Genomic DNA, 16,356 nt, shown 5'->3' with positions numbered 1-16,356 from the left:
TCTTTCCATGATCACAATTTATAATTTTCTGTAATCTATAGCCCTTTCTCCCGTGTTGTTAGCATGTTTAGTTGCTGCAGTTCACTTGGTCTGTCCTGTTTTCATCCTGTTCTAAGAAATGAGTAAATATCCCAATCATATTTGCTATAAAATCAGCCACGATAAACAAATGTTATTTCACGGTAAGCACTCGGATGTTTAGCATCTTCTTTACAGACGCAAGCTTCCCTGATAGCTCAGCTGGTAAAGAATCCGCCTGCAATGCAGGAGACCCTGGTTCAGTTTTGCTGGTGAAGGGATAGGCTACTCAGTCCAGTATTCTTGGGCTTCCCTTGTGGCTCAGCTGGTAAAGAATCTGCCTGCAATGAGGGAGACCTGAGTTGGAGACCTGGGTTCGATCCCTGGGTTGGGAAAATCCCCTGGAGAAGGGACCTGCTACCCACTCCAGTATTCTGGCCTGGAGAATTCCAAGGACTGTATAGTCCATGGGGTCACAAAGAGTCGGACACGACTGAGTGACTTTCACTTCATTTTACAGATGCAAAGCTCCCCTTGCAGAAATCCCACACAAGAAACCTATGCAAGTTAAGTGATCAGACAACAAAGAATCTGCCTGTGATGCAGGAGACCCAGGTTCAATCTTTGGGTTGGGAAGATCCCTCTGAGAAGGGAATGGCTACCCACTCCAGCATTCTTGCCTGGAACATTCCATGGGCAGAGGAGCCTGGTGGGCACAGTCCATGAGGTCTCAAAGAGTGGGACAAAACTGAGTGACTAACACTTTCTGAGTTTACAGATACAAAGCTCCTCCTGCAGAAATCCCATGCAAAAAACCTATGTAAGTTAAATGCTCTGAACATCTTTAAAGATACTGCCTGATTTAGGCCAACAGAAAAGTTGCAGCTGGGTCCAGATGCTATTTCTGGTTTCAAGGACAAGGACAAGAGAACAAAGTTGGTGATAGGGTCAAGGATCCAACAGTGACATTTTTAGCCAGGATGGTAGAGGTTGGCGGGATATGTTTGCCTGCAGAGCAGCACCAGGATCAGCGAGGAAAAGGTTAACACAAAAAGCCTCCTTGGGGGTCTTTAGTAAGTATCACCCCAAGTCCAGACCTATCTTTTAAGCGTTAGAATTGTCAGTATAGATGCTTACTTAACACCTACTCTCTTGCATCTCAAATGAAGATGCCCACAAGGATATCTGACTTCTAGCCACTCCCACCTGCCCTTGTCTGCTCCTGCTCCAGGCCACCCTTCTCAAAAAGTGGTTTGAAGCCAGAGATCCATCTACAGCTGCTTTCTCTTCCTCCCTCCTCTCACCTCTAGCCCATCGCTCTTCCTGTTTAAATAGCTTTGTTCTACCCTCTTCTCCCCTCGGTCTTTTCTGCCTCAGCCTCTGTCGGAGCTCCTACCATCTCTCACAGCCACAGCTGCCCTCCCTATTCAGTGCTTGCTTTCTGCAACTCACTCTTTAGAGAGCAGCCAGGAGAATCGTCGAAAACCACATGCTGGATTGTATCATTTCCCTTTTTGAAGGCTTCAGTGGATTTCCCCTGCACTTCATACCCAAGATCCTTCCGTGGGTCAACAAGACCTCATGCGGTCTAGCTCCTCTCTTCCTCTTGCTACTCTTCCCCTGGTTCTCTCTGCCCCATTCCCTTGATTCTCAATCAGTGCCTCTAAAACACACAAAAGGCTGCCCATCATGTTTTCTTCCTGATTCTACCTATATCCTACTGGTTTTTCAAGTCTCATCTTAAGTGTCACTTCCTTGGAGAGGCCTTGGTCCCTCTTCCCTGCCCAGATGCTCTCGTGTCCCACCACTCTTCATGCATTTGATCCCAAATAGTAATAACCTATCTGTTTAGCTTTGTTCATCGCGTTTCTTCCAATAGACGGAAAGCTCCATGAAGGCAAGAACTGTGTCCATAAGGCTGTATTCCTCAAGTTTGCCACAGAGAGTAATCAATATCATTTTAACAAATGAATGAAACTCAACTGTAATAGGGACAACTGCTTAAGGGATTTATGTTTCCTTCCTGGTGAATCTGCCTGGTCAGATCACGTTACCCCCAAATTCCTCCTTGAGAGGATTCATCATTGTGGGTTGACAGAAACCAAGCCCAATTCCCAAATGTTTCTCCAATCTGCTCCTTTACTACCTCCAGTACAGGCTCTTCTTGCTTCTTGACCTGAGTTTTTTTTTTTTCTTTAGAATTTTATTTACTTATTTATTTTTTGCTGTGCTGAGTCTTCATTGCTGCTCAAGCTTTTTCTCTAGTTGCAGCGAGCAGGGGCTATTATTCTCTAGATGCCATACGTGGGCTTCTCACTGTGGAGGCTTCTCTGTGGCATGCAGGCTCTAGAGCACAGGCTCAATAGTTGTGGTGCACGGGCTTAGTTACTCCGCATCATGTGGGATCTTTCTGGATCAAGGATCAAACCCATGTCTTTTGCATTGGCAGGCGGATTCTCTACCATTGAGCTGCCAGGGAAGTCTTTGACCTGAGTTTTTTGACAGTCTCATAACCAGTCTGTCTTCATACTGTCTTGAATTCAGGAATCTGACTAGGACTCAGAACTGCAAGCATGGATGGGGAAAAAGATTACATCTTGATTTTCAGAAACCTCTAACTGGAAATTTGCACTTTCTTTGATTATAAATGTTGGCATAAGCCCCAGCAGTACTGGCAGGACCTATGACTTTGGTACCAACAGAATCACAGATATTTTTACATCACATTACTGCTGTTGCAAATGTTGAAATATCATTTATGATCAATACTACTTTAAAATTATGGTAGTTATTAGACCTGTTGCTAGATTATGTTATTTAATTCTTTAGTAGTAAACACAGACATTCCTGTTGACTTTTTCATATTAATATTATTTAATAATAATATTAATATTTTGATAGCTATTTTTCAATATAGTTATTTTCCTCTTGGTAAAGCTATGCATTTTATTTTCTGCACTTGAAAACATCATTTTGAGAAGGCTTCACAGACTTCACCAGACTGCTGAAAGTGTTCATGACAGAAAAAATGTTAAGAACCTCTGGTCTAGTTTTTCTTCATCTCATATCTCTACCATGCAAAAACAGCCTTAATGCCTTCCCCCTGGCTGCAACGTAAAAGCTAAATTCCTTCATATGGCACTCAAGGCCCATTTAGAGCCATATTCAAAAAAACCTTCCTATCTTCATTTTTTTAATCAATACTCTGGATACAACACATGTTCCAAACCTGCTGAATCACTGGAGTACACCAAAAATGCACGCATATCTCCAGATCTATTTTTAGCTTCTCTTAAAGAGCTATTTTTTTTAAAGGCCTACCTCAAAATGTTACCCTGGTAAAACCCTCTTTTGACCTCTCCCAAGCACAACCACTGAATCCTTCCTTTGTATTTTTAGGAACACTTTGCTTACAGTGATTTGATAATTTGGGCTTCCCTGGTAGCTCAGCTGGTAAAGAATCCTCCTGTAATGCAGGAGACCCTGGTTCTATTCCTGGGTCAGGAAGATCCCTTGGAGAAGGGATAGGCTACCCACTCCAGTATGCTTGGGCTTCCTCAGTGGCTCAGTCAGTAAAGAATCTGTCTGCAATGTGGGAGACCTGGGTTCGATCCCTGGCTTGGGAAGATACCCTGGAGGAGAGCATGGCAATCCATTCCAATATTTTTGCCTGGAGAATCCCCGTGGACAAAGGAGCCTGGTGGGCTGCAGTCCATAGGTCACAAAGAATCAGACACGACTGAGCAACTAAGCGCAGCACATTTGCTAATTTATCAGATCTTATGTTTCTTTTGTGTTACATTGTGAACTTCTTGAGGCAAGAGATGTCCTCAACTTTACACCCCAAACACATAGTAAGTACTTGCTTGAAAATGTTTGAATGAATGAATATATGTAAAATACTCATTCTCCCTAGGGATGAGTAAAATCCATAATGAACATGTTAGTCTGTCCTTCTAAACAAGAACTTCTTTTAAAAAAGCCTTTTATACTATATTACAGTATCAACAACATTGTGATAGTTTCAGGTGGACAGCAAAGGGACTCAGCCATACATATACATGTATCCATTCTCCCCCAAGCTCCCCTTCTATCCAGCCTGCCTCATAACATTGAGCAGAAGGAACTTCTTTTGATTCATGTAAGTCCACTTGAAAAATCCACCAGCCCAAGAAAAATAGTCACTGCCTGGACCCAGCTGCCTTTGGTTAATTTCTGTCCTTGAAGACAGCGGAAGCACCTCTAGCAGGAACCCATTTGCTGATTCCATAAACCTTTTGGCTGTATCACTGATGTCTTCTCATATTTCCCTTCTTTGACTGATGCCAAATATATTTTCATATAGTCTCCTTCAAGCAGACGCTTTCTATTACTTGCCCAGGATTTTCTAACCATCAGGTTATGGCATGATTTTCATATCCTAGAACATTCAGCTGCTTTATGCCAATCTTAAACAAATACAGATGGATGGTTTAAAAAATTCTTTTCCTAAGGAGCTTGAAAAATTAAAAAGGAGACCATTCCTTAATTTCATAGTTCAGCGAACAGCTTGAGTAACCAGATCTACGTGTGTGTGCACAGGCACCGAGGATAGAATGTTAGCAGCCCTGACCTGAAGTGGGAATCCCACGGAACCACAGACTTTTAAGAGCTGAAAGGAATCTTTTTAACGAATAGCAGAGAGATGTGTCTTGCCCAGGGGTTGATCTGGTGGCTGAATCTCAAATTTAGCAACTCCAAACACAGAATTCTGACTCTTTTCCTCCACAACGCTTCACCCCTAACTGTACGCCATCTCAGACAGTGGCACCTGTCTACTAACCGGTTGCTCAAACCCTTCAGAAGTCATTCTCCACATGAAGCCCCTCAGCAACTTCTGTTCATTATACTTCCAAAATACATTTGGAATTCATCAGCAGGCCCCACCGCCTCCATGCTAGGCTAAGCTGCTGTCACCTGGGTCCCTGGGCCAACCTTCTAACCGACCTTTTTGATTCCTCTCTTGCCTCCTCATAATTCCCTTCATAGCAGCCAGAGTGCTGCTATTTTTTAAAATATTCTGCTATTCTATTCTTTAAAAACAGAAACCAGATCTTGTCACTTACTTTCATCGAACACTTCATGCTATACTTATGATACAATTTAAATTTTTATCACATTTTACAAGGTATTATTTGTATGCTATATAATCTCATTATTGCTTACCAACTTCAAAGCCCCTATACCTCTCCATCTCCTGTCAGTCTCATAAAATATCTCTAAGATAGTATGGCTACAGTGGAATGTGGAGTCAGAATGATCTGGGTATAAATCCTTTCTTCGCCTCTTCCCAGTTGTAACACCTGCAAGTTGCTTAGCAGCTTTGAGCCTTAATTTACTTACCTGGAAAATGGTATAATAGTCCTACTCTATAAAGTTGTGGTTCAAATTAAATGTGTGTGTGTGCTTGGTCGTGTCTAATTCCTTGCGACCCCAAAGAATGAATTAAATGATATATATATATATAAAATTTATATAAAAACTAGCTTGACTTATAGTAAGTGTCTAATTCTTCTTCCCTCTTGAGTCTTTCATAAATTATAATAGCTAAATTTAGGTGTCTGTTCTATGACAGGTACTAAATATCTTACATGGATTAATCCACATGAAAACTGTACACTATAGAGACTTCCTTGGTGTCCAGTGGTTAAGAATACATCTTCCAAGGCAGGGGATGCAGGTTTCGATCCCTGGTCAGGAAACTAAGACTCTGCCTGCTGTAGGGCAACTAAGCCCCCACCTTTCAACTAGAGAGCCTGCACACTCTAAAGCCTGTGCTCTGTAGCAAGAGAAGCCTGTGCACGCGCTACTAGGGAAAACCCATGCACCACAGTGAAGAGCCATGTGCTTCAGTGGAGGTCCAGCGCAGCCAATAAAAAACAAAACCAAACCAACAAAGCCAAACAACCCCACCCCCACACTGTACACAATGGAAACTATAAATATCCCTGTGTTACAGACTGAGCCGCAGACTGGTTTAAGCAACTCACCTTAGGTCACACAAGCAGAAAAATGGAGCCCAAACTCGAACCCAGCAGTTCAATCTGATTTTAGAGGTAGTGAAACAATCATTGACTATCTTTATTGTGACCCCACAGTACGAAATACATTTCACATTGTAACCCATCACATGTGTCTGCTCTAAAGTGGAAACAAGTTTCACAAAATAATATTTACTCTTACTAGGCTTCCCTTGTGGCTTAGAGGTTAAAAGTGTCTGCCTGCAATGCGGGAGACCTGGGTTCGATCCCTGGGTCGGGAAGGTCCCCTGGAGAAGGAAATGGCAACCCACTCCAGTATTCTTGCCTGGAGAATCCCATGGACGGAGGAGCCTGGTGGGCTACAGTCCACGGGGTTGCAAAGAGTCGGACACGACTGAGTGACTTCACTTTCATATGCAGTGCATTCTTCAATTTAATGAAAAAAGGTTTTGATCATCTTATTGATTTAATGACCTGTTAATGAGTCAAAAGCATACTTTGAAGAAGTACTGTCTAAATTACAATAATCCAACTACTTTCACCTTTCAGCTACCTCAACTGCTGCTAGAAAACTTTGATGGTTAACAGTATAGACTTTATATTTCATTTACATTTCAGAGAAAGCCCTTATTAGTTAAGATGCTGATCCCACAAGACTTAATTTCCCATTGCAAACTCTTGCAATTATGGAAAAATCAGCTCTTGTCAGGTGAGATTCAAGCAATACACTATCCAAAAAGTATTTACCACCATTAAAACTCTTAATTACAGGCTGCCCTGTGTTAGAACTATTTATGCAGATATCTGTTCTTCCCACTGGACTGTCATGCCAAGGGCAGAAATATATTTTATAAATACTTCTGTAGTTCCAAACAGTGAACTGACATGAAACGGAAAACAGAAATAAAGAACTGGCTCTGGTGTTCGAGACTCAGACAAAAGGCTACTTCTATATCCACTGTCTTATATATTCTTATCTAAACATCTAAGGCATTTTCTTCCCATCCCAGTAGTTCCAACTGGTTTACAAAAATCCTTCTATCTGGGCAATTTGCATTGACCCTGCTCTTAGTTTCCCATTGCCATCCTTATCTCACAGCTCCTCCTCCTTTCTGCATTTTTCTAGGCTAAAAGAACTGACATTTATGCTTCTGGCAGACGATCCTCCCTATGGACCACGTTCCCCCAGCACTAAACTGAAATGGTTTCTGGGTAAGAGGAAGTACATTAACATTTTTACTTGATCTTTTAAATTCTCAATCCTCATCTTTTTTGTGAGCTAGGGTATGAACTAGTGTTTATTTGTATAGATATTTTAAAATATATTTTTAAGCACTGGCTATGTGTAAGCATGTAAATAAATAAAACAAAGACAAGGTCCTTGACTTGGAACCCTCAGTTGCAAGGCAGGAAATTTAGAGGGCAGGAAGTAGCTATGAGCTTTTCTGCCAAGCAATACTTCAATCTCCCCACCCGTAGGGAAAGATTATCCTGTTGTTGTTTTAATCCAGCAGATGCTGAACAGTTAGAGAAAGGGAACAAACAACTAGAGGAAACACTGCCACCTGTTTATGCTGACTTTTACCAGACAAGACTGGCCACCAGCTGTTGAGAGGTAAGGGATGAACTAAGGTGGCAAGAGGAAAATGCTAACTCTGGTTGAATTTGGTTGTCAGCTTTTTGGCTGTTTAAGTTGGGGAAAGTACCAAGGAAGTACATGGTCATTCACGATGGCCAAGAGGCAAAGACAGGATAATACATCTTGCTCACTAGCAGAGCAGGGCTGGCCTTAGAGTCTGGGCTGGCCTATGCATACATACAGTCACATATGAGTCATGTAACTAACTCAGTTGCCTGCTTGGTATTTATTTTCTCCTTCCTTACTGACTAAAACCTGTATATTATTGGAGGCAGTAATGTCCGAGGAAAGGTGATAATCCTTGGCCTCCCATAGCCAGCTGTTGTCACATGACTGCATTCTGGAAGCGTTGTGTGGTTTCTAGGAAGACTCTTTAAAGGGTGCTGACTCAGCTGAGTTTGCCCATTTTGTCCTTGGCCTTTTTCTTCCTTTAAGCTGCCAGGAATTTCAAATGATGGCTGATGGTCAAGTGGCTGTTTTTGACAATGAAGTGACCTTGAGAAAGGAACCTTCTTGTGGTGCAGACAGGAGCCCCTATACTGGTCTTGGATTGCCTACATTTGGAATACTTTTCAGTGAAACAGATGTGTCTTATTTAAGCTTTTGCTGATTTGAGTTTCTGTTAAACATAGTCAAGTCTGACCCTGAGTTGCCTCAATAATTCCTGGCATTCATTTAAGATTCTTTATAGCCTCCAAAGTACAGTCAATTCATCACCCAATTCTATCTTTCTGACAAGTGTAAGAGAGCTGAGGCATGTCAGATGAGGAAACTGGGAACAAAGCAAGTCTTGCCCAATGCCACATAACTAGCTTACTCAGAGGGCAGCAGGCTTTGGAAGCCAGGAGAGCTCACCCTTAGAATTTAAAAAGCATGCTGAAGTAGGCGACAAATTTCCTTTAAGACAGATTTTGACTAATGAAGTAGTGTTACTTTTGAAGGCAAGTATTTAAGGAAAATTTCTCTCTTTAGTCAAAAGGAAGACTGTCTTTAGGCCTCCTATCAAGGGGGCTGAAGTCACTGACTTTAAGAACATGAGACTTCTTTCAAGTTGCCTCCAGAATACTACTGCTACATTAGAGTGAATTATAGTTCACTGTATTCTTATAGCATACATTAGGAGAACTGAACCCTCAAACAGGCTAAGACACATTTTGAATAAGCAATTAATAAAATGAATGTTACCATTTTAAAAGTGTAACAGACAATGATTAATGTAGAGTTGACAAAGTCTTTAAGATAAGAAGGCAATGCAGGTAAAACTGAATCGAGTAGATTCAACATAGAAAAGTTTTTAATGAGGCAAACATCAAGCAAGCATATCGACTTCTTTAAAAAACAAAGAAAATCTAAAAGTTTAATTACAAAAACACTTGTACAGAAAACTTGGCATTTCAACAGTTTCAAACACACGTATACATTTTTTTCCTAAAATTTCATTCTGTCAGAATCTGTCTCATTTTCCTCAGCTGCTCTTTGTGTTTTAATAAAAAGAAAGAAATCTGTAACACTGAATAGGCAACAACTTATTTCTTGAGAAGAACATATTAGTGCAATAATATCTACAAGTTTACTGGGAAATGTGAATTCAGTATTGTGTTAGCCTCTGAGCTCACTTACTACCTTCCTGGCTGGGCACAGAGGAGAGAGCAGGTAAGACAGACCTGCTTCCCGGAACCTTCTTGTTTTGTGGCAGTTGAATTCCAGCCACCAGTGAGTCAGGTGTAGCTGCTGGAGGGGCCAGCATGTCAGACGCAGGTTGCTATTTTGTGAAAATGCTTTCAAACTGCCAGCTTTCTTGAGATCTCATGCATTCCCGATTACGGATGTCTCTCAAGTCAGTGTCAGGTATCTATCCAGACGAAGGAGAAGGATGAGCTCTGGCCCTATTACAGCGTTCCCTGGTGCACAGCACTGCTAATAATGCTGTGCAAAACTAACACAAAGGCGAGACAGAGAGAAATATGAGGAGGAAGAAAGGAGACAAAGTATTTGGCAGAAGGCAGACACAAACTCCAGAACTGGCTTGGCTGTCCTCCTGCCACAGACAGTGTATTCCAGCTTGGACTGAGCAGGCAGGGTGTCTGAGAGAAGAGCTAGGAATGGCCAGTGAGAGTAGGAAAACACAGAAGAGCAGGTGAGTTGGCAGGTTTATAGAGATAATGATGGGCTCTTATTCTCAAAGACGGCCAGGGTGGTATATGTATGGGCTTCAGTACATGAAAATTTGATGTGTGTTCATGTAAGAACTTTTAACAAGGTTGTTTTTTTGCTGTTGTTTTGTTTCCTTTGGGTTAAGAAAGAAATCAGGGGAGGAGATGCTGAGAAGACAGGAGGGTTGCAGCAACATGATGGGGGTGTCTGGCTTGCACCCTGGCCTGTGAGCATACTGTGAGGGGGCCACACTTCCACCTGCCCTTGGTGGCATGGTGCCTGGACAGTGGGCTCAGTGTGCCCTGCTTTGGTTCCAAAGATCTCAGCTGCAACCGCCAGCCTTGTGCTCCACAGCATCAACACATAACACAACAAAACCAAACCCTGAGATGAAAATCAGAAACCTCTCTTCCCTTTTGCTGTGTATTTTTTTTTTTCAATCACAAGAAGGGAGAGGGAAGGAAAGCCTGTCCCTTTGATACAGACTCTGCAGTTATGATTAGAGAAGAAAGACAAAGGATGGAGAATTCCTCTGTGTTCTCCTCTGTCAGCTGGCAGTATTCTGATGACATTTCCGCCATCCATATCCATAACTCGGTACACCTCAAGCACACAGGGATTTCCCCTGTTTTCACTTATAAGAAACTTTAGGATCTTTCTCCTACCAAGTGAGAAACTACTTTTCTTGTTCTGTCCTGTTTACCAGTGACCTTTCTCTCAGCAAAAATATTGCACAAGTCACTGCCAACAGATGGGAACAGAAGAGCCTTGCTGGGGCCGGGACGCAGGGTACGTGCAGGAGCAGTGCTTAGAAAACAGCAGGCAGTACCAAGGGGGGAGGAAAGAGTGCTCTCCTTCAGGGCAGCAATCACAAAGCCTCCACTACAAGGGCTGGCACCCACTGAGCGCTGTGTGGGGTATGAGACACAGCCTCGCTCCACAGGACACTGTCAACAAGAAGCTCCTTTCTTTGGAGTCACAGCAGGACAATGATGGGAGAAGATTGGGCCTGTCCAATGAGAGAAACTCTCCTTCAGAGCCCTGCTGAGCAACAAAGCCCAGAGGTCAGAAAATGGAGACATCTAACTTGGTGGGGTGAAGAAAATATAAAAAAATTAACCCCCAAAAGCATTAAAAAAGAAGTGACAGGTAGGTAGGAAAACCACTGATAAAAACCACAGAGCCAGTGATAAGACAGTCCAATCTGAATGAAGCAGAACAATGAGAAGGCTTCCTTTCTGCTGCAGAAGGTGCCTGTCTCAGGGGTGTCTAGTCAGCAGAATATACGCAGACCCACTTGAACAGAAGTATAGATGATAGGAGACTGAAGACTTGTACATGGTCAAAGCTTCACAAGGACAATTCCATAGGAAGTTCACATACATGTTCCTTTTGCTGCTCCCTCACATGGCTTCCTGGGGTGAAGGCATGTACCTCATAACTGACGGTTCTTTCACAAGCAGAATAATCTGTACGCCTTCTCTGCCTCCACTCAACTCAAATTTCCACGGATGGCTTCTCATTCTGAACAAGTGAAACCACTTACAGAACATCCTGGAGCTCTAAGACCTGTAGAACTGGGAGAAAAAAAACAAATGAAAAAAGATACCAAAAAGGTAAGCACAGATCAGAAAGGGTTCAGACTTTGAGTGAAAATACTGCGATGCTCTATCTTCAAAAGGGTTAAGGTGAGTAGCAGGGTGTATGTAAACCAAGGAGCTCATAAAACTGCCAGCAGCCAACCTCACTAAGGCATTTTAGACATTTCAACGACAAACGTGGCCCCGCTCCAGTTCAGCCACAATGGGGAGGTTGGAAAATTGCCAGCCAAACACAGAAAACCAAGTATCAGGGACAAATTCGATGATGAAAAATGAGTACTTTGGTCCTGGTCAATCAAACCAACTTTCTTCAAGTATAAATCTAAGGCTCCCTGCATGTGTAGGGAAGTACTGTGTGCATAAGATGAATAAATCCTTACATGAATAAAAATGCAATAACATAAAAAAGTTGTTTTCTTTCCAGTCCTCAAATAGGTAACTATTTATCATTTGGTTCAACTGAAATCAAGCAACATATGGCTTTTGATATATACAGTAGTCACCTCTCCATGTGAAATCACCCCCATGGCTTCCTCCCAGCTCCACTTTTTCTAAGTATAAGTTAGCCACAAAGAAAGATGACAACTGGAGTAATTCTTCCATTGTATATCTATAAAAAATAATTATAAAATGGCTGAACAAAAATTTACATTATAATTGCTGGATTGTAATTTTTTCTTAATTACCCCCCATTTATCTTACTGCTTTCATTCTAAGATTTTCAGTGCTCTCCCTTGACACCCATCCCTACCCCCTTGTATCAATGTTCTAGAAACTCAATTGCATTTAGATACATGTGTTCTAGTTCTAGAATCTGCACTTGCCTACTTAGGTATTTTTAGGCAAGACATCTCACCTCTCTGGGACTCAGTTTCTTTGTATGTACAATGATGGGATTTCTAAAGACCTCTTCCAGCTCTAACATGCTGCTCTAAAAACCATAGACCATTCGCTTCCTTTCACTTGCTGGCTCCTGACAAAGGAAGAAAACTTTGCCAAGCCCATGTCAGAGTAATTAATTGCACCATGAATGCTGGGGACATCAGGCCTAGTTGTCTGTACATATTTGTATAATGAAGCCAAGCTAGAATTAATCATAGTCTTTATAACTGTTTCATTTGACAGTTTCAGAGGGTGTGGAGAGCTAACCATTCTTAGTTATGTTTACATGGCTAGATTGTAAAAATCTGTAGTAACAAAACCGTTCACATTTTCAGCTACTCTTTCTTTTAAGGGCAAAGTATTTGTAGGTTAAAATCAAGGATAATGATAATGTTCTAGGTTTTCAAAGACACCTCAGAAAGCAGATATGACAGTTTATATCCTTAAGATGGGTAAAGCTTTAGAAAAGTCTTACTGGCCAAATGCTCAAAATGGAAAACCATTTTTGGCTCAAAACTCACAACAACTGCCCTTTACCTATGTGAGGAGACAGCATGTTATCAGTTACCGTGTTCTTCCACAGTCCTCCACACTGTTTCTCCCAGCTCTTTCTTTTCAAGCCTACCAGAGAGCTAATTGAAAACACTGTGTGAAAATGCGAAGGGTGATGAGCTCCTGAAAATCCCAGGCCTAGATTTACAAGCTGTTTCCTTCATAAACAGCAGCAGTAATGCCATTTCTTTATTCTGTAGGGAGTCCAGTCATCTCTTAGAAGTATGGTCTGTTCCATCTGGCTACTCACTAGAAGGACAGTAATCCTTTCCCCCATCAGAGCACGACTCGGATAAAGTATGATGAATTGCCCTGTACCGTTACTATTGGAGCCCGTGGCCAAGAAGGATAGAAACGACTGCCTTTGTCTCTGCAGGCAGACACGACCTCATTAGATAAAGAATTATAGGCGTTATTTATTCTTGCACATGTTGCTCAAGGTCAAGACCATGTTAGAATATGAACATGTATATGAGTATGCTCATTTACCTGTAGGACAAATAAAGATATAAATCCATGACCAGCCTTGCTAAGAAGTGTATCCTGCCATCCACTCTTGTTTTAGGATCCATATATGGCCATTCACTGTATGGTCCAACCCTAAGATTTCCACATAGTTCATATGTCTGCAGGGATGGAACAATTTAATTGACAGACCAAAGGGCTGTCAATTGTGGAATGAAAAACTAAAGGGTACTCCATCTCTAGGAATCTGAGTGAAAGAATACCAGTTCCATTTAAGAAATGATACTGATGACTGACCATTAGTACCAAAAAGTTTATAAAGGCAGGCCCCCTTTAGAAATGTATTTTTTCTCTTCTAAAAGGATGTAAAACATATTACAAGTCATTTATTGAATGTATTTTTTAAAAGTTTATTTTCTCATTTCTCTCCTTTCACTTATTGAGAGTTTATATATTTTTTTAATATATTCAATCAAGGCATTAACTGTTTCACTGTAAGTTTAGCCCACATTAACATTTAACACACAACTGTTACTCTGATACTGAGTGGTGAATGAAAAGCTTACTGACATAGGCTTGTACACATACAATGTCTCATTGACTATTGTGAATTATCGTTAAATTTACAGGGAAAAGGAAGCTTAACAATTAAGTGATACTTATTTTGTCCAATGTGTTCTTTGGGGGGTTATTTCCTTTAAATTTCTCACTCAACCTTCAAAACCTTTGGGAAACTAATACCTAAGAATACAACTTAATAAGTGACAAAGCTAGAATTGAGATCCAACCACAAAAATCATGCTCTTTCTATTAAGCCACATGGAGGTATGCATGAGGAAAAACTATCTTGATTCAGTTTTCCAACACTATTTTCTACATTTAGCAACCAAGCAACAGGAATCTTAAGCCTCCAACTCACTTATTCAATGTCATTCCAGGATTTTAGTAGTATTAATAAAGTCTAATGCCATCTTAGTTTTGATGATGTGCTAGCATGTACGAATCAAGTCAGTGAGCACTCACCATTCCCTAACGATCAAGCCTGTTCACAACTTCTCGAACTGTAGCTATGAAGTTTTCATTGTCTTGGGGATTAGCTAAAATAATACTGTGCAGTCTGTTCATATAGGAGTCGATAGTGTCCACTGTAGGTGTCTCTCCACTTCCTGAAGTGAGATAAGAGAAAGTAAGAAAAGCTTCCCCATTCAGTTCAATAGTAACACAGATCAGTGATTCCACAGCAAAATAAACTTGATTCTAATGGGGTCTGCTCCACAGAGAAGATTTTAATTTCAGAGGAGAGACTTTTAGACCTCAAAGAAATGAAATTCATCCACATACTCTAAATAAACAGATGGACTATTATTGCTACACAGCATATAAGAGTAGTTGCATAAAACAGGTTAAAGACTCTCTTAGATCTGCTGTGACTATTTTCAACATGAAAACATATATAAGAAATACTAGTATTTATTTTCCTTCCCATTAAGACAGTATCACAAAGCCAGCACACTTATATCAGAAAAGTGCTCTGGGGGAACAGGTGATGTGGGAGAGGGGATCAAGAAATAAAAACGTCCAGTGATGAAATAAATTAAGTCACGGGGGTGGAGTGACAGTATTGTACTACATGTTTGAAAGCTGCCAAGAAAGTGTATCTTAAAGGTTCTCATCACAAGAAGAAAAATTTGTTTGCAACTTTGTATGGTGGTACAGGTTTCCCAGGTAGCACTAGCGGTAAAGAACCCACCTACCAATGCAGGAGAGGTAAGAGTTCAATCCCTGGGTTGTGAAGATCCCCTGGAGGAGAGCATGGCAACCCACTCCAGTATTCTTGTCTGGGAAATCCCATGGACAGAGGAACTTGGAGGGCTACAGCCCACAGGGTTGCAAAGAGTAGGACACACCAGAAGTGACTTGGCGTGCATACACGCGTGGAGGCACATGGTAACTAGACTTGCGGTGATCATTTCACAGCGTTTACAGATACAGAATCATTATGTTGTACACTGGAAATTAACAGTGTTATACATCAATTATAGCACAATTAAAAAAAAAAAGAAAAGCACTTCACTGAGGATTTATTACACAGTTTCAACTATTCTGAAAATCAAATTAAGCTTAATAGAAAGTAGATTATGTTAAAATATAATTGAAGGAAAATTTAACTGAGCAGAGTCTGAAATTTTGGATTATTTTAACCAATGGGCTGTGCTGTGCTTAGTGGCTCAGTCCTGTCTGATTCTTTGCGACTGAATGGACTAGAGCCCACCAGATTCCTCTGTCCGTGGGGATTCTCCAGGCAAGAGTACTGGAGTGGGTTGCCATGCCCTCCTCCAGATTTTAACCAATACTGAGATTCTATTACATGACCTACAGAAAACTCTGAGGAAACGACCTCGTTGTTTATTGGTCTTCCCCTTGAAGGGAGACTTCAGCCTCACCACACCAACGCCAACATATGCAGCACCTCCCCATCCCCCACTGCTTTACACGACTCAGGTGGGGATGATGTTACCAGGCAAGGGCATGCTGGCGAAGCTGCTGGTCAGCACCTGCCGCAGCGTCTCCAAGTGCTGCTGCAAGACGGTGTTGCGGCTGCGCTCCTGGATCACGTCCACCTCCAGCTTCTCCACCGCTGTGCGCATGCTCTCCACGTGCTTTTGCAGCGCCGCGTTCCTCTCCTCAAATTCCATGTTGGATTTGCGAAGCTGACGGAGCTCTGCCTCCCGAGCTGAGGACGCAAGCCCCCCAAAACACAGATAACACAGTGTCTCTGAGGAGTCCCAGTGACTCTTCTAGAAGTTCTGCTTAGCTATCTCTAATTAGCTACCCCTCCTCCTGTCCCTAGTCTTATTATGGCCTTTCAGATAGCAATTTCAGCAATAAAACGCCTGGCTCTCCAGAGTTATTTTAATTTTTAAAGCTGGTCATATTCTATACTTAAGACTGCAAGGAACAGCTGCAATTCCCAGTGTTTGTTTGTTTGGTCTGTTTAAAGCTGTGCTATGAGAAGCCTGAGGGG

General features: G+C 41.7%; 1 protein-coding gene across 1 annotated transcript in view; it reads right to left on the bottom strand.

Annotated features, from left to right (window-relative positions):
* Positions 1 to 8,949: 8,949 nt before the first annotated feature.
* Positions 8,950 to 16,356, bottom strand: part of HMG20A (high mobility group 20A) — a 76,864-nt gene continuing 69,457 nt past the window's right edge. Inside the window, exons 8-10 of the mRNA XM_019983655.2 lie at positions 15,850 to 16,065; positions 14,355 to 14,497; positions 8,950 to 11,408 (exon numbers count right to left, since the gene is read on the bottom strand). Of these exons, the coding sequence (XP_019839214.1) occupies positions 14,361 to 14,497; positions 15,850 to 16,065 (353 nt within the window). The 3' untranslated portion in view covers positions 8,950 to 11,408; positions 14,355 to 14,360. The remainder of the gene's footprint in view (positions 11,409 to 14,354; positions 14,498 to 15,849; positions 16,066 to 16,356) is intronic.

The sequence above is a fragment of the Bos indicus genome, chromosome 21 (genome assembly GCF_029378745.1).
Source record: "Bos indicus isolate NIAB-ARS_2022 breed Sahiwal x Tharparkar chromosome 21, NIAB-ARS_B.indTharparkar_mat_pri_1.0, whole genome shotgun sequence".
NCBI classification, from domain to species: Eukaryota; Metazoa; Chordata; class Mammalia; order Artiodactyla; family Bovidae; genus Bos; species Bos indicus.
Note: the sequence above shows the minus strand (reverse complement) of the source record. Positions and strands in the feature narration are given on the sequence as shown.